Source organism: Labeo rohita, chromosome 10 (assembly GCF_022985175.1).
Source record: "Labeo rohita strain BAU-BD-2019 chromosome 10, IGBB_LRoh.1.0, whole genome shotgun sequence".
Taxonomy (NCBI): Eukaryota; Metazoa; Chordata; class Actinopteri; order Cypriniformes; family Cyprinidae; genus Labeo; species Labeo rohita.
The window spans coordinates 14,148,374-14,175,361 of record NC_066878.1 but is presented as its reverse complement, the minus strand read 5'-3'; the positions used below and the strand labels follow the sequence as shown (position 1 = coordinate 14,175,361).

Sequence of the window (26,988 nt, the reverse complement as noted above, 5' to 3'; positions counted from 1 at the left end):
CACTGTTTGCTTAAGCACTTGAAGTCTGGAGGAAACCAAAGAGCTGAGTGTTGAAGCTGAGGGTGTTAGCCGGGGTCATCCAGCCAGATGTGAGGAAGAGCCTACGCCTGTTGCCTGATAGCATGACCTCCGCCTAAAGAAACCAGACTAGACACCTTCCACTGTGTATTTTTATTCCAAAGAGACGCCCTGTTTGATCAGTCTCAGGTTGGAATGTGTATAAATCCTCCTATTTATATATATATGAAACCCTCTACCAGCTTTAAATTAATCAAAAGTGACAAGATAAACATTGTAGGCTTAAAAAAAACGTACAGGTGTTGGGTGTTATATCAAGCACTCTTTAAGGGATAAGATATTAGGTAGGGAACAGGGAATGTTCTCTGTACATAACACTTGAAACAACAACTTGCACATTGTGATGCTTGAAGAATGTCTGGTCCAAGACTCGACATGCAGTGACCAACAATGAAGGCAATGTTGTAGTCTCCCTGACTGATAGGATGACAAGTTCGACAGGAGCCATCAAGCCTTCAAATCCAAGGTTTTGTTTTAGGGGGAATTCCTGGAGACGCAAAAGAAAACTGACCCTACTGAGTTCACTTAGCTGTCAAATACTAGGGCTGGGTTTTGGCACAGATTTCACGATATAGTTCAGTTTGATTCAATATAGATTATTTTGGATATATATATATATATATATATATATATTTATTTATTTATTTTTTTTGATATATATCAGGTACAGTATGATAAATTTTCATTTGTATGTAAACGCTTAAATTACACTCCATTTCGTTTTTTTGAAAAACAAACATTTAAATGATGGCTATCATAAAAACTTGACGGATATTCAACATTGAAGAACCGTAAAAATTATAATTAATGTTATACTGCGCATGTATTCAGCAAAATATTTCTCTCTAGAGTTCATTTTTCTAGCTGACTAACGTTTATAGTCACCGAATTTGTTTTTCTGAGGTAAATGTGACGTTACGAGACACTGTTTACAAGCTGTTATATTGACATCTTACCACGGTTGAAACACGGATTGAGCGATTAAATGAGACATGATACTTTTGGCAAGGTGTAATCTTTCTTTTAACATACCTTCAGATGTTTATTTATGTTTCTTTGGTGCTGAAACTGATACTGAAGCGGAGGAGATGATAAGTCGACATCCGCTTCGTGACTCCTCATCTCCTCATCTCTTAAACTAATGCTATAGCGATCTGTTCGATCGATTCTAGGGTAATAAGAATCTATGTCGTTTTGTAAATGTGACCCTGGACCACAAAACCAGTAAAACATCATCTGAAAGCTGAAAAAATAAGTTTTCCATTGATGTATGATTTGTCATCATATTTGGCCAAGCTACAAGTATTTGAACATCCGGAATCTTAGAGTGCAAAAAAAGCTAATATTCAGAAAATCTCCTTTAAAGTTGTCCAAATGAAGCTCTTAGAAAATGTACAAAATATCTTCATGAAACATAATTTTTACTTATTACATAATTTTTACTTATTTTTACTTATGATTTTTGGCATAAAAGAAAAAATGATAATTTTGACCCATACAAAGTATTTTTGGTTATTGCTACAAATATACCAGTGCTACTTAAGACTGGTTTTGTGATCCAGAGTCACAAGTGAGCATCAATTAAAATTGAGAAATCAATATTAAAACACTTTTTGAGTCATTGTTTTGTGCTATGCTGCTATATGTCATTACAGCACTACATTTCAAAGATGTTTATTGGATTAAATCACTGTTAATAATCTAAATTTGTAAATGTGTATGTGTACAACCAAACAGACGTTATCTTTTATTTAATCGCATCACTTTTACTTCATGACATGTGAATTAAGACCTGACAGAGAGGTCTTTGAGACTGTAAATGCTGTCTGTCAGCTCATATAGACCAGTATGTCCGAGACACACGCACTTACGGTCATTCATATAAGTGAGAAACCATTCCCACATCTGACTGCGTTTAAGAGCGAGGGGTCCATGTGTGAGAGATGGAAATGGTCACAGTGAGACTGAGGAGGAGCAAGCCCCTCGTAGTCCAGACATTCCTCAGTTGCTGAGGTGCCAGCTGGGACAGAACCACCTTCTTTTCACGTTCATGGAATCCAGATATCAAAATATTTACATGCCGTTAATGTTCCTCTTTAGAGCTTCTCGAGGTGGACGAGGGAGAGGTGACTGTGTCTGGTACAGTCGTGCAGTCAAAATCTCCCCTCTTATTCACTTCCTGCCTCGTGTTTCACGTTGGTCCGCCACGTGCCTGTTCCAGAGACTCGGAGTGAAAACGCTTTTTGATTGTGCAGGTTTGTGGTTTTGAGGAACGTTCGAGGGAACAGATGAATTTTAGGCAATTTTTGAGGAAGAGAAGGATAAAGGGGGAAAATGTGAGGGATGAATGGACTCTGGAGCTGGTATATCGTTTCTTGCGAAGTAATTCCAAAAAAAGGGACTACATGGAAAACATCTGGATTCTCTCCACCGTTACAAAGCAGAACTTACACTATCATTCCCACCCTCTCAGAAAAGCAGGATGTTTCTTCACCTCAATGTCGTCACTCTCAAACACAACTCATATTCACACCACCACTCTAAAGCCAGCCTGTCTACAACTGTCTGTGAGAAATGCCATTTTTAGACAGGCTTTTGTCTGCAGGGTCATCTTTATGTCAGGGCACCACTTACGACTCCATGTGCGTGAAGGAAAAAGAAAGGGAGAAAGGGATGGTGAACTCAGCAATAGTAAAGGGTCACAAGGGTCCCATGAACAAGTCGGTTCCAAGGAAACTCTCAGGCTTGACGTGACCCCTGAACTCTCATTCCACAGAACATCTCCGACATATTTATGTTCAACCCTGGAGATTCTTCCCAAAAGGCTGGTCTTCTATAATTCAAGAGCAGTTCTAAACACCTTGCAGGCAAAGACACTAGTCAGAACAAGTCTTGGGTTCTGGGAGGACAAGAGTTTTGGAAAGAACATGAGTCTTTACATTATAACTTGATGCCGCAATGGATCTAAATGTACTTAAAAGTCAATACCGCAAGAGACCTTATCACTATCTAGAGTACTTGAGTCTGATTTGAAAATGTTCTGTGGTCAAATATTTTTCTCTATAGTAATAACCCCTAAATTGCATATTTGACCAGTGTCCCTGACAACCAGTCACTGGTGGTTTTGACTTTAAATTATTTGGACTCGATTCCAAAACCATATTTTCATGGTCTTGGTCTTATAATGGACTTGGAAGTATTTGGACTCCACTACTACAGAACTGCAGATATATAAGCATTTTTACACTCAACCCTCTTCTGGTCTTTTTCTTGACTCTGACTGAACCCACTCAAACCCCTCTTCCACCAAGGCAGTTGGAGTGCTGGTTTGGAGCCCAAGCCTACTTTCAAATAGGTTCTTTGTCTTTCAACACCCAAAGCACCGGCTCGAATCCAGGAAAAGTGGTTCGTAAGTAGCACCAAAATATTGCTGGTCTAGACATAAGAACCAGGGTCAGGGTCTGGGGGCGGGGTTACTGTGACCAACAAGACGAACAGAAACTTTTGACAGATATAGTTTCGCAAAGCCACTGTTGATATTAGGCTTGTTGGGGAACGTTTTGGCACAGTGCGGATCAGTCGCGTGCGGCAGCGAAGTACTGCAAGAGCAATTGAAAAGCTTTAAGTTGTCTGCTCTCTAATCACTCTTGCTGTGCTTTGGTGTCGTACGTATGTCGGTCTGCGAGGCGCTGGTCTGGTGGGACATGCAGATTGTTGCTCTTTTGTTGATTTGTTTTCTTCTATTGTCCTCATTTGTAAGTTGCTTTAGATACAAGTGTCTGATAAATACTTTCAATGTAATGGAAATGCCAAAATAAGTACTTTTTTTTTCAAAAATCACCCCCTGCTCTCCACTGTTTGGATAAACAGGTAGTCCAGTCCCAAACTCACACAGTTGGCAGAGAGCTTTCAACATGAGTGTCCAAAATTTCTGACTCGATAATAAACACTCAGATTCTAGCACTAGTTCTCAAGAACTGATTTTCCCATGGTTTTATTGTGGTAAAAGTGTAGTAACCGTTAACGCCAATAGCCTTGTGGGCAGTGCACTGACATATAGCGCCGCTGCGCTTTGGACTTGTGGGCTTTTCTCATGGATTTATTGTAGTAAAAGTGTAGTAACTGTCAGCATCAATAGACTCATGGGCAGCGCACCGACATATAGCGCCGTTGCCCGTTGTTTGGGCTCATGGGCTTTTCCCAATCCCGCCCCCTCTCTCTCTCCCATTTCGCTAAAAATAAATCTCGAAAAAAGTGTAGTAACCATTTTTTTGGCGTATTATTACCATTTGCATAACCACCGTTTTACTACAAATACTTCGGTTAAAATACAAAGCTCTGGCATGAAACTCCAGATGGTGCAGTCCAATAGGTCTAACTCAATCTGACATTATGACATCATTATCACATGGCACAGCTAAATGGTCCTCTCCTGTATCGGTAGCCAATGAACTCGCTGCTCAACATTCAAATATATGACTTGTTCTTGCTGTAGCAGTTGCAGCATGCTTCAGAAACCCTCCACCTTCCCCAGCTCCACCTGTATAGATCTGCTACGGGGTGATGTATGTTATATGGGGGTTGTTTCATGTATGTTATATGTGTAGCAGCAGTATTTCTTACATGCTCACAACAGTATGTTATGGATGTATTTGCAGTAGCAAGTCTCAAGGTACTTGCTCAAGGTACTTGCCGCAGCAGCAGCAGCGTAGCAGATCTATTCCGCCAAGACCAAACACATTAACATTGTGATGTACATTACCATGCCAATCCCTTTGAGAGCTGTCATGACAGTACTATGGTTAGTGTATCAAAACCATGGTTAATTTGTGGTTACCATGGTTTAACTATAGTAACCATGATTTTTGGTTTTATTTGTTGTAAAACCATCATAAGAGACTTCAGTAATAGCTATCAGGTGCATGTGCGATATTCCCAAAAAGGCTTTTTAAAGGCATCCTCACACCTGAACTGCCCTCCCTTTACTTCTTGGTTTTGAATCTAACAGCTTTCTTTGTCTAGAAATCACAAAGTATCCTACTCTTGTTGCAAACGGAATGTGAGAGAAAGCCAACACCTCTACGCCTGGTGGAAAGTCCTGACCTTTGACCCTTTTCAGGCTACATTTAGCTTGTAGGTTCACTACTGGTGCATTCTGTTGAGACCGGCACTGGCTTGTTGACTTAAGAGCACGCTTTGGCTGGAGGTGACTATATATTCCAATCATTCACCATGACAAGCAGAGTACAAATCATTAAAAGCATTTTATCTTCTGTCCTGTCGTTTTTCCTCATGAACATGACCTTACAATGTTTTAAAGTTCAGTCCTGAGGACTGCTAAACATCTGCTGAGGTCATATTGTATCTTAACAAGCTGCATATTCTCATCTACATGTCCTGTATATGCCAAGAATATAAAGTTGTACTGGTAAGAAAGCATCTGCTATAGATAAATGTAAATAAAATACTCATTAGCTGATTAATTGCAACATTTTCTTGAAATCAAACCAACTGAAGTGCTCTAAACTTTTGGTAACCACTTTTTGGACCTCTGATTGTTTCCATGTGTGGTGGTGATTCATTTGATTACAATAAGCTGTTCTTCTGTTCCACTGCCTGTTTACAAAAATTCAAAACAAACCGTTCACTTATTGATTTACCTCTGCTGTCTGTTCTGAGAGCCTGTCCTTTGCTAATCTTATTAGTTTAGACAATTAATTTGTGTCCAGCTGTGTGTAGTCAGTTATAAGTATAAACGTAATGTTTCAGAGGCAGATAATACAGTGGGAAGACAGCTAAATATCTAGTAATTTGGTGGTTTCTGGTAATAAGTTGTGATGCTTTCAAAACAATCATGATCTAGTGTGATTGTTAGCACGTTGCTCTATGTTTTCTAGACTGTACTGTTTGGTTGCTAAGTTGTTTAGGGAAGAATTTCAGCCAATGTCTTAATAAGCGCAAAAACGTGAATGTGAAAATATCTCTGCTTCTGTGGAAAAAACTAATGGCATCTTGCTAATGGCATCTTGGAAAGACATTCATTAAAATGCTTTGCTAGAGGTCATCCAACTAAACAGTCTTTGAATGACTTGTCTAAACTGTTTCACAAGCCATTAAACCCAGCTAATCAAATATAGTTGCTGCACTGCAACTATGGGCTCTAAAAATAATGCTACCGCTAATGTTAACGCTAAACACTACATGTTTTCATGGTAATGCAGAGTTTCTTTAAATGTCTATAATAGGCTAATATGATCATAGCAGCAAAATTTGTCATCTTTAAAGAAAGTCTTTAAGAGGTAATGTTTGCTGGGTGGAGCACACACTGGCTAGCTGTGCTGACACCCAGGAAAGGTAAATAAAAGCAGGCAAATTGACACTAAAAGGGTGTTTTTTATATGTATATGACAGAAAAAGTGTTTTCCAGTTTTGGCAAGGGATAATATTTGTGGAAGCGTTTCGTAATCCACCGCTCGTGATGCGCTAAGCACTGTCTGGCTGCCGGATTCAGCCACCCTTTGTTATTTCTGACATCAAATTGCCCATTGATGAGGAAAAAATACACACAAAGATAGACTCTTGCTTATAAAAACACTGGCGCTGGAAGGAAGCCTGAGGAATCTGGGTGTCTGTCTCAATTTAGTTCGCCCTGCCGTGCTGGTGTTTGAGAATCGCTCACAGAGCAGTGCCTGTGTCTCAGAATTCTGGTATGTGATGCTGGGAAAAGTCACGATTACACCTACCAGCAGCTAACAACTTCTCACATTCATTCACAGACTGTCGCCTGACCGGTGACATCATAGGAAGTTGAACCGGAGGGCTGGTATTTCCTACACCAAGCCAGAAAAACAGTATCCCTCATTGAAATCTATTAACCAACAGTTTTTTGACTTCTCACAGTTGAAGAATTCACGTTTAACGGGTGGGATTCCATTTGAAATCATTCCTTCCATTAGTCAGCAATTCCCAAAGAAGGCATCAGAGGAGTGGGGGAACGTCTCGGGAACAGGAAGGATCGGGGGAGAGACGCAGAGTGTGGTAAAGTCATTAAATCTTGGGGTCGTGGAAATGGAAAAGCACACCCTGGGCTCTTTGATTGCTCTCAAAGATCCGTCTTTAAACCTGCTTACCTTGGTTGCCATAGTAGCATGGCAAATATCGGTTAATAAGTGATTCTGGCTCAGACCTTTGCATCAAAGGACACAGGGGTGTGTAGACAGCTGGCACGTCATAAAAGAAGAATTGAATGCTAATAAACTATTCTAGAGCAGCAAACTTTAAAAAGGAATGTGTGGTCTGTGGTAACAGACCTTCACTTCATTTTATCCAAGAGATAAAGTGACTGGGAATGTTCACCAAGAAGGAAGAAAATAAGAAAAACCTCCACACAAAACTGAATTTCCGGATATGACAAAGATATGTGGTTATTTGAAGGAGGCTCTTGGCTCCTCTGATGGGAAACACTGTTGTTTTGATGATATAGTGTGGTTTTCTGAAGCACATTGTTATTTTTTGAACCCTGCAACTTCTAAAAAGTCATTTCAAAGGCATATCTGGTCTTTCTTAAGCCTAATTACCACCAGCAGACCCTTAAGCTTGGTTTAACTCACATCTGCACTGCATTTCAGTTAAATCCGAAGTGACTAAGCACTGTCAACCTCAGTTAGGTTTGTAATCTTACATTACATGAACATAGAGTTGACGTACCTCAACATCGTTGCTCATGGTATTGATGAACCTGTGGCCAGGGATGCGTTTCTGATTGCAAACCACCCCAACATCCTCGCTGTGTCGGCAGTCGGACACCCCAAAGCCATTTGAAGGGCAATCGGCTAAAGATTTCTCTCTTCCTGTGCAGTGGACGTTGTCCAGCCAAATGCGTCCTGTGGAACAAAGAACAATTGTTGGTTTTGTCAATCACCAGCAGATGTTGTGTTCTGGATGCGTTTACACTAGTGCTTTTGGTTTTAAAACGCATTTGCTACGCATGTCGTTTACACTACTCCGGCATATTCAACCCTCAAAAACAAAGACTTTCGTAAACGCTAAGACCCTGTTTTAGTTTGAAAACTCCAAGGTTGCGTTTCAAAACGTTTTAAAACGAAAACACACCAGTGTAAAAGAGGGCTTTATTTCACTTAAAGGAACAGTTCAGTTCTCAATTTACTCTAAAAACTCTACTTTATCTATTTCAAAACCTGGTGAGTTTTTGAAGAATATCCTTAAAAAGAAACATAAAAATGTGGTTCACACAACTTGTGTGCTATATTCCAAGTGTTTTGAATATCAGACCAAACAAACCACGATCAACTCACTGATTCACTGAAAAAGTTGATTTTATGATACTTTTATGATGCTTTTTGAAGCTTAAATGAGTAGTTCACTTCCAGAATAAAACTTTCCAGATAATGTACTCACTACCTTGTCAACCAAGATGTTCATGTCTTTCTTTCTTCAGTCGTAAAGAAATAATTTTTTGAGGAAAACATTTCAGGATTTCTCTCCATATAGTGGACTTCTATGGTGCCCGTGAGTTTGAACTTCCAAAACACAGTTTAAATGCAGAGCTCAAAATTAAGAAGAAGGGTCTTATCTAGTGAAACGATTGGTTATTTTTAGGGCTGTCAACGATTAATCGCGATTAATCGCATACAAAATAAAAGTTTAAGTTTGCCTAATATATGTGTGTGTACTGTGTATAATTACTATGTATATATAAATACAAACACATTCATGTATATATTTAAGAAAATATTTTTAAGCATATATTTATTATAATTTTTATAATTTTATATTATATATAAATAAAATTATTTTGTATATTAATAACATATTTCTCATATATATATACACATTAATTTGTGTGTATTCATATATACATAATAATTGCACACAGTACACACACATATATTAGTCAAACTTAAACTTTTATTTTGTATGTGATTAATCGCGATTAATCGTTGACAGCCCTAGTTATTTTCTAAAATTTTTTTACAAACTATGTATTTTTTCATCTTGTCTAGCTCTGCGTGAACTATGTGTATTACGTTTCATGACAGTTAGGGTATGTCGAAAAACTCCCATAACTCTCATTTTCTTCCCCAACTTCAAAATCGCCCTACATCGCTGCAGAAGTAAGACCCAGTGTTTACAATGTGAACATGCAAAGAAGGTCAAACGCCCTTTACAAAAAAGGTAAAACAGCAATGTAGAACGATTTTGAAGTTGGAGGAGAAAATGAGATGGGAGTTTTTTGACATACCCTAACTGAACCGGAATAGGTTAAAAAGGTTAAAAAGTACATAAACTGTAATTTTTTTAGAAAATAGCTGATCGTTTTGCTAGATAAGACCCTTCTTTCTCGGCTGGGATCGTTTAGAGCCCTTTGAAGCTGAATTTAAACTACATTTTAGAAGTTCAAACTCAGGGGCACCATTGACGTCAATTATATGGAGAGAAAACTTGAAATGTTTTCCTCAAAAAACAATTTCTTTACAACTGAAAAAACAAAGGAAGTTCTGGAAGCGAACTACTCCTTTAAAACTCCCATTCAGTCTTTAATTTCTCAAAAAATGTCATTGATCTTTGAAGTGAATGAAGACAGAATGTTCTTATTTGGGTGAATTATTCCTGCTTGTGTTAAAACCTCTTTGGTAAACCATCTTAAACCATTCAAGTCTGGTTTGACTTCCTTTAATTCAATGTAAAGTTATCTAATATGAACCCGTCCGGAATTTTCCTTCACTATGCATTACACACAGCGTGTGATTTTGCTTACTCGGTGGAAAGTGGAATAAGACTGGAAGACCAGTGGTTACTCTTCCCATAGAGCTCAATCATAACCACCCACTGATTTACAATCTTTAGACAGATTTATTGAGACAAATCATCATGTTTCTATAATAAAGAGACGGAGATGAGATTACGCCTGCTTTTGACTTTAAATCCTGTTTCCATACTTTTTCGACTGTCTGATTGGTATCAATTACCGCTAATGACTAAAACATGATGGATTAGCAATGTATTCCAAGAATATATGGATCTTTCAGTGAATCATAAGCTTTTTGCCTACCTTGTCCTTGTCCAAACTTTGCAGACGGGGACCAAGCCACAGCAGCCAGGAAGCCAAGCTCCCTACATGCAACATGAGCGGCTTCAATTGAGAAGTCATCATCACAGATAGTCCCCCATTCGTTGTTGTAGAAGACCTCCAGGCGGCCCTCGTAATGCTTGCGTTTGTCACCCACCAGGCGGAGTTGAATCTTGGGTTGCTGGGATTCAGACTGAGCCTGAACCAAAGCCAGGAGACTGAAGATACACAATGCTAAAGAGACCACCATGGCTGAACTTTCACCTGGAAGAGTAATAAACAACACAAACATATGATTTCTGGTTAAACTGGATATGAGCTAATTTCATTCAGTGCATAAACTGACTTCAAAAAACAATTACATGTTTAAGAATAAGGCATTTGAGGTCTTCAAAGAGGGTCACAGGCTTTTCTTGACTAATGAAGTGCATGTGTATGACCACTCTGAACTCTGTCCATGTCAGCCCCTATGTTCCTCAAATCCTAAGGCTATAGCAGACAGATGACTGGGGTGTTTACCTTTTCCATTACTCATCTCAAACTGTCAATTAGAGGTGTTTTGTACGAACGAGATCTATAATAATTGACACCGATGATGTCTCTCAAAGGCATGTATGTTTACTGCCTTAAAAAAAATGCATCTAAATAGAGAGCTCAGCATTTACACAAGAGCTATCAGTGAATGGCAGCCAAATGGTTTCCAGGATGTTTGAGTTTATAGAAACGCCAGCACGTGTGACATAACAACCTCCTCTGTTCATACTCATCTAACCGCCAAAACCATAAAGTGGACTTTTTCACAAACGCAGACTAAACATCTTAACAGTTAAGATGCATGTTTTATTCACATGCATTTACAGTATATACTCACATTTTATGTGGGGTAACTGTTATCTACACATCATGATGTTAAGATTAGTTGCTGAATTAAGGTTCTGTACACTCATAAATAACAGAATACCCCATGTCCTGACTAAGAAAATCCCTTTCCCTAAGGGATTTTGCTCTCAAACAAATAACTAAAAGCTGCCTTGTCAGTGAGTCACTGCATTAATTTAACGAGACTTTCACATGATGTCAAAACCACTGTTAATCAATCAAGTTTTAGCCAATTTTGCAGTTGGAAAGCTTCCTTAGATTTACTTCCTGCGTGTTTGATTGATTTTCTCATTCATTCATTACAGATGAAGTGTCTTATGCTATTCAGAGACAAATATATTTGCACAATGATAATGTTATAATAACAGTATACAATGATAATATTATAATGACATGCAAAGCATTAAAAATCACTTATGTCTAAAATGTATAGGTGGTATAAAGTATAATTGTAATTCCAACATGTACTCTTCAATATGTGTACAACCAGTCAAAAGTTTCTGAACAGTAAGATTTTTTTACGTTTTTTGAAATTAGTCTCTTCTGCTTCTGCCTGCATTTATTTGATCCAAAGTACAACAAAAACCATTTAAAATAACTGTTTTCTATTTGAACATATTTTAAAAAGTTATTCCTTTGTTTTCAAAGCTGAATTTCTAGCATCATTACTCCAGTCACATAATCTTTTAGAAATCATTCTAAATAATATAATTTGCTGCTTAAAAACATTTATTATTATGATTATGTTGAAAACAGCTGAGTATCATTTTCTTTCAGGTTTTTTTATTTTTTATTTATTTTTTGATTTTTTGATGAATAGAAGGTTCAGAATGACAGCGTTTATCTGAAATACAAATTTTTTGTAACATTAAAAATATCTCCATCATCACTTTTGATCAATTTAAAGCATCCTTGCTAAATAAAAGTATTCATTTCTATAATAACTTTTTTTTATTTCAGATAAATGCTGATCTTTAGATCTTTCTATGCATCAAAGAATCCAGAAAAAAATGTACTCAACTGTTTTAAATATTGATAGTAGTAGCAGTAATAATAATAATAGTGTTTACTGAATAGCAAATCAGCATGATTTCTAAAAAGATCATGTGACACTGAAGATTGGAGTAACGATGCAGAAAATGTAGCTTTGATCACAAGAACAAATTACATTTTAAAATATATTCAAATAGAAAGCAGTTATTTGAAATAGTAACAATATTTCACAATATTACTGCATTTGCTGTATTTTAGATCAAATAAATGCAGGCTGGGTGAGCAGAAGAGACTTTAAAAACATTAAAAATCTTACTGTTCAAAAACTTTTGACTGGTAGTGTATATGAAACTTTTTAAACTGTGTGCACAAGTTATGTTTTGCACAATCATGTGTATTTAAGGTGCAAGAAAACTGTTAATATAACTTGTAATATGTTAGTATTACACTTATATATACTTTTTTTTCCAAGTATAAAAACAGCATAAATATAACGAGTACATACAAACATCAAAGTAGAATTTTAAAAGATTTTTTTTTCAATAAAAAAAACAATTATATCGGGTATATAAACATAATATGCAATTTGTTAAAGATTTCAAACAGAACAACAGACATATATGTAGTATAACAGAGTTTTAAACGCATTTCGACTCTTTGATAAGTTCTTAAGCACTACATATAATTTCTAGTTGGCGCCAAAAACTTGCCTCAGAAAACGTTGTTCCTGTGAAGTAACCGTGTCTTCCAAGTTCCACGCTCAGCTGGATGCAGCACCGCTGATTCTGTCGGTATCCTGCAACACTTTTAAACGAGCTCACCGCCTCCCACCAGCAGTGCAATCTGAAACCAGCCATCACTACCACATTATGAAAGTTACAGACGCCCCATGTGTCTGCTGCACATGACTGACGTCACACAGCTGGGGATGCCCTGTAGCCCTGCGTGCGGATTCACATGCACCAGTAATGCTTACTTTTCCATAGTCGCTGGAAACAGACAGTCACACATAGAGGTACAGACAGCTGAACACATACTAAGTAGAATCACACAGACAGATCACCACCAACTATTTTAACTGGTCGTTTATTCATTAGTTTAGCAGATGCTCATTTTGAGCTCATATACAACAGAAAATAAGAGATGAACACCAAATCTAAACAGTGTTTATTTAACCCCTGCATGTGTAACAGACAAAAGCTTATCTATCAGTTACACTAACGCCTTTACTTCATCATTTATTAAGTTCTTTATATTACATGTATGACTAAAGGACTCCGTTCAGGTTTACAAGGAACTGAGAGCCAGTCTAAGCAGCAGGACCCCCAGCAGCAGGACAGGGCTGGAGCTCAGGCTCATGGCGACGTTGTGGTGCTCCCCATGGCTGTGGGACTGGTGAGGGCCGTTGCAATCATCATTGAAGCAGCATTCCAGCTTCATCTCTCCGTTGCTCATGTGAGACTTGTCACAGAAGGACTTGTACGCACATGACTTCATCACAGAGTCTGTGGTGAGGAAAACACATGGTGGAGTTAGAAAGCCACCACAAAGCAGCACATCGGTTACAAAAACATCCCCTCTGTCCAAACATCGCTGAAGAATGCATCAAATGATCCACGTTTGGTTCGCACATTTGCTTGAGTGCATGTGCAATCCAGCAGACACAGTATTATGTAATAGTGAAGCCCCGGGGCTGGCTGTCAGAGTCGTGTCTCATTAACTGCAGGTTGAGTTAGAAGACAATTACACAATTGTTTGTTTTCTATAGCAGTTTATTATATTGGTTTCAAACGTAGTGCTAAATCAGCATGATTTTAATGAATTCAGTCTTTCAAATGAAATTTTCACATACAGCCATACTGCAAACCTTCACGAAAACAAATGGTTTTATTACTGTAAAGGTTTAGTAACCATGTTTTTTGTGACTAGCATTTGTATAACCACAGTATAACTACGAATACCGTGATTAAACTATGGTTAGTGTAGCAAAACCATGGTTAATTTGTGGTTAGCATGGTTTAACTATAGTAACCATGTTTTCCCTGCTGAAAAAAACAGCATATGCTGGTAGGCATGTTTTGATGCTGGGATGCTGGTTAGGTATGTTTTGGTGCTGGTTTAAGATGGTCCTTGACCATCAACATGACCAGCATAAACCAGCAAAGGACCAGCATAAGCCAGCATCAAAACATACCTACCAGCATATGCTGTTTTTTTCACCAGGGTTTTGTTTCAAATATCAGGTTTATGCAAGCTGTGACGAGTTTTACATGATAGAAGTGTATTATTAAATATGGAACAGATATGTATTTAAGCTATAACTACAACATTATTATTTGTGACCCTGGACCACAAAACCAGTCTTAAGTGGCTGGGGTGTATTTTGCCAAAAATACCCTCAGATTTTTGCAAAAATCAGGTTTTCAAATAGTACTGTAAATATATCAAAACCAATTTTTGATTGTCCTATTGTTAAGAACTTTATTTGGACAACAAACGATTTTCTCAATATTTTGACATCAATGGAAAGCTTATTTATTTAGCTTTCAGATGATGTATAAATCTCAATATTGAAAAACTGACCCTTATGATTGGTTTTGTGATCCAGGGTCACATATATTCACATATAATGTTTATCAGTCAAACCTATCCACTTTATTTTTCCAGTTACTTACTATTCAGGCCTGGTTTCCGGTCTCATCCGTGTCCAGCTATTTTTAGCTGTAAAACTGCTTGTTTTGCTGCTTGATATTGCAAATTGGTGTCTCTTACCATATGTGACCCTGGACCACAAAACCAGTCTTAAGTCGCTGGGGTATATTTGTAGCAATAGCAAAAAATACATAGTATGGGTCAAAATTATCGATTTTTATTTTATGCCAAAAATCATTAGGAAATTAAGTAAAGATCATGTTCCATGAAAATATTTTGTAAATTTCCTACTGTAAATCTATCAAAACTTAATTTTTGATTAGTAATATGCATTGTTAAGAACTTCATTTGGACAACTTTAAAGGCAATTTTCTCAATATTTAGATTTTTTTTGCACCCTCAGATTTCAGATATTCAAATAATTGTATCTCGGCCGAATATTTTCCTATCATAACAAACCATACATCAATGCTGAAAGCTTATTTATTCAGCTTTCAGATGATGTATTAATCTCAATTTTGAAAAATTTACCCTTATGACTGGTTTTGTGGTCCAGGGTCACATGTTATTTCAATGTATTTTCTTAAGTATGAACACACTTAGTATGTGCAAACAGTTCTACTATTTACTGTACTGTTATTCTTCTTGTTATTTTCCTATAGCGGCTAATGAACTGGAAGTCTCGCCCATAGACACGTTGAAGAATAAGGTGGATACGCATACTTTTGGTATAGCGAATTCCTTGTTTCACATCAGTTCTAAAACACATTATTAATCTTTTAAAACGTGTGATAACTAGCTCAGGTCTCCCCCTACTATATTATACTGAAAGGCAGCACAGATGTGGTCAAGAGTGATGTCACCCTCAAGTGGTCAACATGCAAACTGCAATGTGAATCACTGTACGTGTGTGTGTTCATGTACTCACTGGGTCCTATGATGGTAGAGCAGGCATCTGAATGAGCAGGGCACAAACTCGAGCCCTGCTGGTAACACTCGTCCGGGTTATTAGCTACACAGGTGTAACACTTCAACCCCTCACCTTCACACATCGGACAAGACAATACAGCTGATCTGAGATTAATCCACTTCAAACTCAATACAGATGCTATTAATCATTTCACAAGCATAGGAGGGATATAAAATGATTTATTTTGCTATCCACTTTTATTACAGCCTATAAGAATTATTGTTGCTGTGTTGAAAAATGTGTAGAAGAAGATTTTATGTATAATATGCTTGACAAAATGGAATGTAAATTATGTGTAGTTACATCCAATAACCCCAAAATTTAATTAATATATAGTACTCAGTACTTGATTGTATAATTACACTGTAACAAGGACACCTTAAATGAAAGTATAACCTATTATTGTAAGTATTTTTGTAAAATAATTATATTAACACTTATAGCAGCATTAAAATAATAACAAACTGATATGAAACTACTTTGATAAAGTGTATTTGGATCTATTTGATACTATACAGGTACTCACTGTGTAGCACAGCGGCGAACAGGACCAGCGCAGCCAGGACAGTCTTCATGTTGAGGAGGTTGTATTAGAAAAGTCCTGGGACAGTGTGGAAGTCTTAACTACAAAACACCTCAGCACCTCTCCATAATCCTACAGTGAGCATCCATCACATGAGCTTTACAGCGGCTTAACACACACAACGCATCTGAGTAAGTAAAGCAAATGAGGGGAGAAACAGGATGAAGGAGGTTGCATCAATTGATTTATGATCTAGAAATTTAAGTACAGTTTTAATTCAGGTTTCCTTTTACAATTTAGTGTAAGACTTAGTGTAAGTACAAATTAATTATTGTTACCAGATGACCACAGGAGGACATCAGGCTACTTTCACCAATTATTTTTAGCTGTGTAAAGTATATTTTCATGTTTTGTGTATTTGCAGCGCAACTCTGTTTTGATTGAATTCACTAGTATATCTGTCCTCAACATAAGTACAATCTCTTTGTGAGTGTACATATTAATACCCGGTCTACCCTGTCACCAGATATCCCTCTTAAGAAGAGATTATCAATGCAACACACTCACAACGTGAGAATCATTACTGTAAACGGATACTTATCACTGTCACATGCATTTTTGTACGACTTTTTTATAACACTTATTTCAGTTATACAATATTTGGTGACAAGTTAACATTACTTAATACATTAACTAACAACAACCAACACATTTGTGACAGTATTTATTCTTCTTTGTTAATGTTAACGAATAAAAATACTAGTGAGGTCAAATTGATTAATCGCAATAAATCCAAAATAAAAGTTTGTGTTTACATATTATATGTGTGTACTGTATGTTTATATGTATAAATACAGACACAAATACACAAACTTTTATTTTTCAATGCGGTTAATCATGACTAATCGCAATGAATCGATTTGATAGCTCTTAATTGTTAGTTCATGTTCATCTCAGGTACATTAAGAGAAACATCTTTACAAGTTTACAAATATACAAGTTAACATTATTTAATACATTAACAACAATCAATACATTTGTCGCAGTATTTATTCATGTTAGTGAATAAACGTAGTGATGTAGTCAATTAATCACAATTAATCATATCCAAATAAAAGTTTGTGTTTACATAATATATGTGTGTGTACTGTATATTTCTATGTATAAATACAGACACACATACACAAACTTTTATTTTTCGATGTGATTAATCGCGATTAATCGATTTGTTAGCTCTAAAAATAGCGTACTCTTTAATTGTTAGTTCATGTTCATCTCAGGTCCATTAAATAATATTAAGAGGAACAACTTTACAAGTTTACAAATGTACAAGTTAACATTATTTAATACATTAACTAACAACAAGCAATACATTTTGTGCAGTATTAATTCATCTTTGTTAATGTTAATCAATAAAAACAAATCAAAATTAATTACATCCAAAATAAAAGTTTGCGTTTAAATATGTGTGTGTGTGTTGTGTATATATTTATATGTATGAATACAGACACACATATACAAACTTTTATTTTTCTATGCGATTGATCAGGATTAATCACAATTAATCACAGCTCTAAAAAATACCAGACTTTTAATTGTTCGTTCATGCTTATCTCAGGTTCATTAAATAATATTAAGAGAAAAAACTTTACAAGTTTACGAATTTATAAGTTAACATTATTGAATTCATTAACTAACAACAATTAATACATTTGTTGCAGTATTTATTCATCTTTGTTAATGTTAGTGAATAAACGTAGTGCTGTCAGATCGATTAATCGCAATTAATTGCATCCAAAATAAAAGTTTGTGTTTACATATGTGTGTGTGTGTGTAGTGTGTATATTTATACGTATAAATACAGACACACATATGCAAACTTTAATTTTTTCATTGTGATTAACCACGATTAATCGATTTGACAGCTCTAAACAAATACCAAACTCTTACTTGTTTATTCACGTCCATTAAATAATATTAAGAGGAACAACTTTACAAGTTTACAAATTTACAAGTTAACATTATTTAATACATTAACTACCATCAAACCATTAACCATTAATGTCAGTGAATAAAAATACTAGTGAAAAATACTACTACTAACAATGAAAATACTTCTAATTTAAGTTGATGTTAATTTCAATATTTGCTAATGCATTATTATAATCAAAAGTTGTTTTTTCTTAATATTATTTAATGGACCTGAGATGAACGTGAACTAACAAATAATCGTGATTAATCGCGTCCAAAATAAAAGTTTGTTTACAGATAATAGTTGTGTGTACTGTATATATTTATATGTATAAATACACACACACACACACACACTTTTATTTTTCAATGCGATTAATCACGATTAATCGTGATTAATCGATTTGATAGCTCTAAAAAATACCGAACTCTTATTTGTTAGTTCACGTTCATCTCAGGTCCATTAAATAATATTAAGAAAAACAACTTTTGATTATAATAATGCATTAGCAAATATTGAAATTAACATCAACTTAAATTAGAAGTATTTTCATTGTTAGTTCATGTAATGTAGTTAACTAATGTTAAGTGTTGTTAACCAATATTTATATGAAATTCAAAACCAGTCTCATCAAGCAAATTTGTACTTTATTCAGGGAATGCATTTATGCACAAAATATATATTAGTCAATGGGATTTCTGTGCAACTCTCACTCTCTCTTCCACTTTACAAACATTAATAACACAATAAAAGAACATTACTCTTCTCATAAAAATATACACAGGTCAGTGAGTACTGTCAAGAACACCAACATGACAATTTACAGGTTCGACTTCTCCACACGACCCATTAATGTTTGGCACACGGATAGCGGTTTTATTTGGCAGTTGGTTATTCTGAGTTGAAATATTGCATAAGATAGCACATAGGAATTGTGGGTAAAAAAAAAGAGAAACAACAGCCAATAGAAAGCATCACATCAGCATTAGGCACATACTTTAGCAAAAGATTGTCAATTCTTGAAATGACTTCATTGAATGTTTTAAAAATGATTCGGTCTGGTCAGTGAAACAGAGTAAACTTGTGATAAACTCTTTACTTCATGCAAACTTTGAAACCAAAGTAATTCATTAATAAAAGAAAGTTTAAGTGCTTTCAGTTTTGCATTTGTGCTGTAGAACTTTGCAAGCAAGCATGGATGATTATGACCTCATCGCTAGCAATAAGTAACCCATCTAGTAACACCAGAGCTTGCTTATTATGATAAATTATGATAATTTGGCACCTAAACACACTGAGGGTAAGAAAACAATAGATGGAACTATAACCGTCTATAAACTCTTAAACAGAAGCTTTGAATATGCTTAAAAACTACTCGGTGAAATAATATTCAAGCTTCAATACAAGTTAAACTTGACAGTAGTTGTGGCAAAACATTGACTAAAATGTCATTTTAACCTGTCCCTTTTTTTTTTTTTAAAGAAAAAAGCAAAAATTGACTATTTATCAATGTTCTTACTACTCTGGGCCTTGAATGTGTCAGTTGTGTTGCTGTCTATGCAGGGTCAGAAAGCTCTCGGATTTCATCAGAAATATCTAAATCTGTGTTCCAAAGATGCACGATGGTCTTGCGGGTGTGGAACGTCATGAGGGTAATTTTTTGGGTGACCTATCCCTTTAAGGCTTTATGTTAACATGCCAACATAGCAATTGTATACACAGAAAAGCGTAGCAAGCAATATAACACTAAAAACATGTTAATATGCTTATTGTTTCTTACTGCAACCCAGATTTTTTCGTTTTTTCACAGATTTTCATGGTAATAAACATTATACCACCAGTGCTGTCAAATCACCTTGTACTGAACTTTGGATATTTCTTAAACTTGTATCATGACCTCTAAAATATAAGCAAATAATTACATCGGTTACAGTACTTTTCAATGCAAGTAATGTAACTAAAAGGTTGTAAATAATATGATTTGCTCCCTCCTTTACAAATAGCAGCAGTGCGATCATGTAAACTATAAACAAGGCCAATGACCCTCATCCAATGTCTTGTTCACACCTGAACACACACCCAGAGGCTCTCCCAAACGCTCATACACACAGCTGCCAAAACAGCCAGCAGAAAGTCATCAGAATAAGATATGTGGGTGGTTTTTCCCACCCTCTTCAAGAATCATTTTATACCACCACATATCGGTATAAGTCCAACATCAGCACAATATGAATCTGTAAAAACGTTTGGGACTATTTTATTTGATTCTTCAGCTCAAATCTTGTTTCTTCCAGTGCCTGAGCCAGACCTATGGAAAAGCAACTCCTTTCCAAAACGGAAAAAAATGCAATGGGAGATCCAGAGGCTTTCTTGGTCAGGGTGGGTTTGGGGTCAGACAGGGCAATATAAGCGGGTTCTCTTTCCTCTTAGTCCGTGGTGCCCAATTTTGCAATGAGCTCATCGCAAATCTTAGTGAGCTCTTCAATCTCTTGATTCTGTAATAATAACGTGGGTTTTAAGTAATGCTTTTTTAGTTATATTGCATTGGTTGTTGTTAACGATGAATGTGTGTGAGTTTACCTTCTGTTCGAGTGCCCGCTCCAGGGAGTCCACCTTCATCTGCTCTTTTCTCAGGCTGGCGTTCAACGCAACGCTCTCTGCGTTGGCCTTAGCTCGCACCTGAGCTATTTCCTCATTCGCTCTGCAAAAACATACGCAGGTCAGAGATCAATCGAGTAAAATACATTAGATTATAGGAACAGTTTACACAAAAATGAAAATTCTGTCATTGATTACTCACCATCATGTCGTTCCAAACTCGTAAGACCTTCATTCATCTTCAGAACACAAATTAAGATATTTTTGATGGAATCTGAGAGCTTTCTGACCCTGCATTGATGGCAAGGGTCCTACCACGGTCAAGGCACAGAAAAGTAGTAAGGAAATCTTCAAAATGGCCCATGTGATCAGTGGTTCAACCGTAATTTTACAACATTTTGTGCGCAAAAACAATACTTTTCTCCGTGAGTTACCATCTTCCACCATTATGGAGAGTACATGTGGTAACTTGCAGGAGAAGAATTATTAAATAAAGTCATTAATTTTTTTTTTTTTGTAGAGTCATAAAATTACGGTTGAACCACTGATGTCACACTGACTATTTTAACGAAGTCCTTCCTACGTTTCTGTGCCTTGACCATGGTAGTACCATTGCTGTCTATGGAGGGTTGGAAAACTCTCGGATTTCTTTAAAAATATTTTAACTTGTGCTCCGAAGATGAACAAAGATCTTACGGGTTTGGAACAACATGAGGGTGAGTAATTAATGACACGATTTTTATTTTTGGGTGAGCTATGCCTTTAAGATAAAAAATGCACATGGAAATTTTATGTATCATTTTAATACAAAATATTGTTCTTACTTATCAAGTTTCTCCTCGGCATGGATTTTGAGAGTCTGGTAACGTTGTTCCTCCTGCCTCACGCGTGTGAGGTAGTCTTGAGCGCACTTCTTTAGCACTTCCTCATTCTGACAAGAGACCAGCAGAATCATCTGTATTTGTCCAGAGGAATCACATTTCATACATTAAAGAAGATATCTTACCTTCTTAAAGCCTTCAAGAACGGTCTTCATGTTTTCGTAGCGTCTGAAAAGGTCAGAAAGCGAGCGTTCCACCGAGTTGAGGTCTGCGAGGGCCTGATCTCTTTCCAAGGTTAACTGGTGGACGCTTTTCTGAGATCCTATATTCTTTCGCTGCTCATCTTCTGTATTGGGGAAAAAAATCCAGACATTTAACCTTTAAAATTTATATTTAGGATTTTATTGAACAGCTCGGAGAGGTAGATCACTCACCGATCATTTGAGCTACTGTCTTCTCATACTCATCCACTATTTTCCTGTGGTAAAATCAGTAAATACTGTTAGAATGTTTGAAGGCATTAAAGGGGTGATGAACTTAGAAACCAAAATTGCCTTGATGTTTTGACATATAGGTCATAGTACTAAAACATCCTGTAAGTTTTAGAACTCAAAACTTTGTTGTTAGTCTAAGAACAGCTTATATTGAAGGCAGTCCGCCAAAATGACAGCTTTTGTAATGTTCCTATCTATGATGTAATAGTGTAGTTAAGCGCCGCCTCCGCAGAAGATCGACATCACTGGCTGTTTAGCCCCGCCCACCGATTCACACAAAGTGTTTATTAGAGATGCAAACGCACAGGTCTACGCAGAAACCAAACAATAAAGATGGCTCTGAAAACAACAGGAAGCTCTGCAGTGCCAATTTGTCTTTGCATTGCCTTCCTTTGATCCCAGCGTTAGGAAAGGAGTGGATGAACTTCATTTTTAATGCAGTTCCAGACCACATCAGTAAGAACTCTGTCCTTTGTTTATTTCATTTTACTGCGGATTCGTTTACAATTACCCACAGCGTTCCCTTATCTCATGGAAACGAGGTTACATCAGTAACCGGAATGACAGAATTTGATGCAGGATTTTCAAAAAGATTAAAACTTAAAAGACGATGCTGTGCTGCCTATATTGATGTCATAACAAAAGTGTGAGTTTGTATGATTGCTTTGTCTCTTCTTACAGATCTGATATGTACTGAGTTATTTATATTTTTTAAACCTAAATCACAGTGGCATCCATCTATGAGGAATTGGGTGTTTACTTCAAAGTCTACAATCGTCCACGCCTATTCAAACAGAGCGTTCTGCTGAGGGGGGCTAAAAACAGGAAAGTAAATAGCCTATTACTTCAAAATTATGTTTTTTTTTTTATGTAAAAATCTTGATAACATTATAAGTGGACCTCAGAGAACAGTACAAAAATAAAAAACAAAGGCAGTTCATGACCCCTTTAAACTTATGTGGGCATAAAACCTTCCCCACTGCATTCTGGGAAGGATTCTAGATAAGGACGTACCTCATTTCAATAACCTCCAGTTTACCCTCCTCATATTTTCTCTTCCACTCATTGGCTTCGATCTCTTTGGCAATTATCTACAGGTATAAAAATGCAATTTTATAAACAGTCCATTACAAGTCGTCACACTTTTAAATTTAATTTACAACTAAAAACATTTAAAAATGTAAATTTGATTTGATAAAAGAAAATAAAATGAGTAAAAAATGATTAAAATTGTTAATTCTAAATTTTATTTTTTATTTATTTTTTTTTTTTTTTACAATTTTTATTTTATTTGTTTATTATTTAGTGGTTTTACATGTGTTTACATGTACTGTACAATGTAACAGGACTGAACACAGAGTTTGTATTACCTCTTCTCTGATCAGAGTGAGTACTGCAGCTTTATCTATCTCACTGAGAGGGATTGAATCCAGCCCCGGACTCGTCTTCGTTATGGTCTCACTCTCTGAAGAGCTCAGAGTCTGACTCTTACACAAACTCTCACTCTGCAGAATAAACACAGAGAAAAAAATTTAGAAAGCATTTTTAATTTTGAAATAGATGCTTTTATCAATACTAACAATACTATATGGTACTATACAGTAATTTTTCAATGAGATGAAACAATGACTACACTCTTTCCTCTGACCCAGTTATTAGCTTGCCCTTGGGCAGATTAAGGCCTGTGGACATCATAATCCTCTTAATGGGTTTATAATTATGAATCACTGTCAGACAGATATATGGCACCACTGCTAATTCATGTGTTGAAAGTAGTCATATGCCACATCTAATAGACACAAACAAAACAGAACTTACAGGAGAGGAAAGGTCCTTCTCATCAAACTGGTCTGTTATGCCCACTGGCAGATCTGATTCAAAAGAAAGGCAGAATATTACTGACTGAACCATTTTCTATTATTAAATAATTAGTTTTGCTGTTACCGTGCAAGTGGAGAAAGATTTTTGAAAACATTAAAGAGTAAAAAGTATTTAAACAATTTATAACAGTCTCTCTATGCCCTCTAAGTTGCCAATAGAGGGCAGCACAGCCTAGAAATAAACACTTGAATTCAGCTCAAAAGCGCTTTGCTACCTTTATCTCCACATAATTATACATTGATGAAAGCAAAGAAATTAAAGGGGGTAAACAGAAGGAAAGTTCTTTATGCAGGTATTACCTTTACAGACAACAATAAAGGGCATTCGCAACGCATTTAACGTTTGTAATATCATGTATTTCTTGGTAAAACAATATTTAGCGGCATCCCATGTAGGGCGGGACTTCATTGTATCCACTGTTATTTGATTGGATCGTGTGAAGGCTACGGTATGATCTTATTGGTTAATATTATTTACTTCCCGCCCGTGCGGCCTTAGACACGACGTCAGGTAGCACCAAAATAAAAAGGTAATAGTTTCTGAGGCAGATAAATGTATATTTTTATGAAAGAATTTGACAACAAACATATTTTTATTAATGTTAATGTCTTTTTGATTTTACGTTATCTTTAAACAGGCAACTAGGAACATATTTTCAACATGAGTGACGCTGAGTGACGCTGCTTTGTCAGCTGTTCATGAACTTCATCAACTAACGTTACACGTGACAAAGAGCACAGTCTTGCCAAAGTGATGCTCTCTGGTCTCTCAAAAGATACAATTTAAAATGTAATTGGAATAACAGGACTGTCTAGGCTTGTTTTTGTTTACTGGACAAATTACTATTCCAACAGAACACAGAGCTGTTCTTTTTTCCTGAAGGAGAGAGAAAAGCAAGCAGAACAAGTAAGTCTGTTTCCGATTTGTAAGAGGCCTGTGTCTGCACAATGCCCCTAAACTGTCCGACCTAACAGAGCAGTGCTTGTTAAACCTCATTAGTGACAGATTGCCCCAGTCTCTAATGATTATTGATTTATTATCTGAGAATAAACACTGCTACAATAGAGCAGACTGAGCAGTAACAACCTCACAACTTCTCCCTCACCGTCTGCAGTCTTGGTTGTTTTGGTGCAGTCTGAAAACTCCTCCGGCCCGTCCTTTTGGCTCATGACAGTGGAGGCTAATTTCTCCTCATCTGTAGCGTGATGGACACGGTTCGGTACTTTAGATGCAGGATCCTCCTGTTCATCTTTCTCCTGTCATATAGAAAGTGGATGAAAATATGATACACTTAGACTTGATATATAATGGTTATACTTCACAGATATTCCCTTGCATACAAAACAGCACTGCAGTTCAGCAGCTGTGAATAGTGAAATATGTGAATGGTCTAAAAAATTAGTCATAGCCCTTCAGACTCTGTTCTCCTCATGGAGTATTAAACTCTCTGGGACAAAAGCACAGGCGGATATGGTGACCTGCTTTGGGAACTGCATTCCGTTTCAGTTTGTGTTGTGCTCATACACACACATACACACACAACAATGATGCACACTAGTGTCCTAGTTTAAAGAGGGGAATAATAAAGAGATGCTGTATTTGAAGAGGAGGGATACTGGGAGGGAGGAAAGGAGTGAGGGAACAAGAAGAAGGATATTTGCTGAGTCATTGCAGTAAAATCCAAAGACAAAGTCCAAGACAAAACAAAACAGCAAATCTTTAGGCTTTGTATGCAATATATACTTATTATGTTATGCTTTTGTAGTCACGTACACACAAAAGATATGCAAATACATGCCCACTCAGAACAAGATGCATATAATTTTTGCAGTTTGTTGGACAGTTGAAATTATACCTGATTGCAGACATCCAGGACTAAGGACTGATTCTCATACTTCTTTACTTTACATGAGTTCCTGCAAAAAGGAATATTAACAGCATCAGTATATGCAACCAAGAAACACTGAAACAACTTTTTTTTTTTTTAGCAAAAACTTCCCTTTTTAAAGGGCAGTCTAGATGTTTTTTTTTTTTTCAAACAAAGTAAATTATTAAAAATATATAAAGAAAAAAACTATTTAATTTCAGCATATGTATTTTCCGTATGTCTTAGTATCATTAAAAGTGCACATATTTTGTTTTTCATTACCAACAGTTTAATTTCATTACCAAAGATTTATAGATAAACATTTAAAATTCTGTATACTAACATCAGATAAAAACTCCAGTCATATCAGTGTCCTGTAAAAAGCTGTTTTACTTTTTTACAGGGTGGTCCCATTTCATGATTGTCACCATGTTGAGATCACATGACCAAACTTAATACTACAACTACTCAATACAGAGCTCGATAAACCCATTATTTATCAACAGCATACTTTTTTAGGCTGCAGTATAAATAAATAATGAGGGATAAATATGCCTGCAAATATGATAGGTATAAATGGTAGGGCTGGACAATATGACCTAAAATCCTAAAAAAAAAAACCTAAAAAAAGTCTTACCTCGATTACAATTAATGAACGATTTATATATATATATATATATATATATATATACACACACTTTTTTTGCCTAGTTATAGATGTTAGTCTGGCTCATAAACCGAATGATGAACTGATTTTGCTGATTATTGCTGTCAAAAAATGGTTAATTATTGTCATGTTTTGGGCTGTATTAATCGGCCGGACTGGGAAAAACATTTGGAGTACTATAGACTGCCAAAGGTTATCACAAAGTGTCTGATAAAAAAAAAAAAAAAAAACTTTTGTGGTTGGCCAAACTGAACCAGGATTTCCAAGGCAAGAATCTTCACAACATTTGTGTTTGTTCTTGTAATTTCTGGTCAAGTAGGTGAAATATTAGGCTACTATATTAATTAATACTGCTCATATGTATCTTTACTACCTATTAACTTTAGTCAAAATATTGTGCCCTTTTCTGCTTACTAAGTCCTTCTTTATATGATTTAGCAGCTTCCACACATTTTTTTTGTGATTTAGACAGCATAAATTAGAACATCTTATTCAGTAGTACA

The 26,988-nt window shown here is 36.2% G+C and overlaps 3 protein-coding genes across 6 annotated transcripts in view; all 3 read right to left on the bottom strand.

Annotated features, from left to right (window-relative positions):
* loxl2a (lysyl oxidase-like 2a) overlaps nt 1-12,909 on the bottom strand; it is a 31,331-nt gene extending 18,422 nt beyond the window's left edge. The window contains exons 1-3 of the mRNA XM_051120864.1: nt 12,751-12,909; nt 10,151-10,432; nt 7,786-7,961 (exon numbers count right to left, since the gene is read on the bottom strand). Coding sequence (XP_050976821.1) covers nt 7,786-7,961; nt 10,151-10,418 — 444 coding nt within the window. The 5' untranslated portion in view covers nt 10,419-10,432; nt 12,751-12,909. The remainder of the gene's footprint in view (nt 1-7,785; nt 7,962-10,150; nt 10,433-12,750) is intronic.
* A 207-nt stretch (nt 12,910-13,116) lies between these two features.
* On the bottom strand, nt 13,117-16,633 carry si:ch211-113d22.2 (CD59 glycoprotein). Of its 2 annotated transcripts, XM_051121555.1 has the most exons (4): nt 16,524-16,633; nt 16,189-16,372; nt 15,621-15,761; nt 13,117-13,545 (listed from the first exon to the last, which is right to left on the bottom strand). In XM_051121555.1, exons 2-4 carry the CDS (start codon nt 16,235-16,237, stop codon nt 13,328-13,330), a joined length of 408 nt encoding a protein of 135 aa, XP_050977512.1. In that variant the 5' UTR covers nt 16,238-16,372; nt 16,524-16,633; the 3' UTR covers nt 13,117-13,327. The 2 variants fall into 2 exon arrangements, with proteins under 2 accessions (XP_050977512.1, XP_050977513.1); XM_051121556.1 differs by lacking the exon at nt 16,524-16,633 and having other exon boundaries at nt 15,621-15,734; nt 16,189-16,324.
* A 2,154-nt stretch (nt 16,634-18,787) lies between these two features.
* Nucleotides 18,788-26,988, bottom strand: part of tacc1 (transforming, acidic coiled-coil containing protein 1) — a 34,337-nt gene continuing 26,136 nt past the window's right edge. For all 3 annotated transcript variants that reach the window (XM_051120379.1, XM_051120378.1, XM_051120377.1), the window contains exons 4-13: nt 25,807-25,867; nt 25,057-25,207; nt 23,889-23,941; nt 23,441-23,575; nt 23,085-23,161; nt 22,011-22,054; nt 21,762-21,922; nt 21,580-21,686; nt 20,738-20,858; nt 18,788-20,652 (exon numbers count right to left, since the gene is read on the bottom strand). In XM_051120379.1, coding sequence (XP_050976336.1) covers nt 20,584-20,652; nt 20,738-20,858; nt 21,580-21,686; nt 21,762-21,922; nt 22,011-22,054; nt 23,085-23,161; nt 23,441-23,575; nt 23,889-23,941; nt 25,057-25,207; nt 25,807-25,867 — 979 coding nt within the window. In that variant the 3' untranslated portion in view covers nt 18,788-20,583. The remainder of the gene's footprint in view (nt 20,653-20,737; nt 20,859-21,579; nt 21,687-21,761; nt 21,923-22,010; nt 22,055-23,084; nt 23,162-23,440; nt 23,576-23,888; nt 23,942-25,056; nt 25,208-25,806; nt 25,868-26,988) is intronic.

What these genes read in the sequence shown, in the direction of transcription:
- si:ch211-113d22.2 (XM_051121555.1), bottom strand. Translation starts at nt 16,237, where the DNA reads ATGAAGACTGTCCTGGCTGCGCTGGTCCTGTTCGCCGCTGTGCTACAC. An exon ending in GTTCGCCGCTGTGCTACACA is followed by an intron (nt 15,762 to 16,188) that starts GTGAGTACCTGT and finishes ATCTCAGATCAG; the next exon opens with CTGTATTGTCTTGTCCGATG. An exon ending in CTCTACCATCATAGGACCCA is followed by an intron (nt 13,546 to 15,620) that starts GTGAGTACATGA and finishes TCCTCACCACAG; the next exon opens with ACTCTGTGATGAAGTCATGT.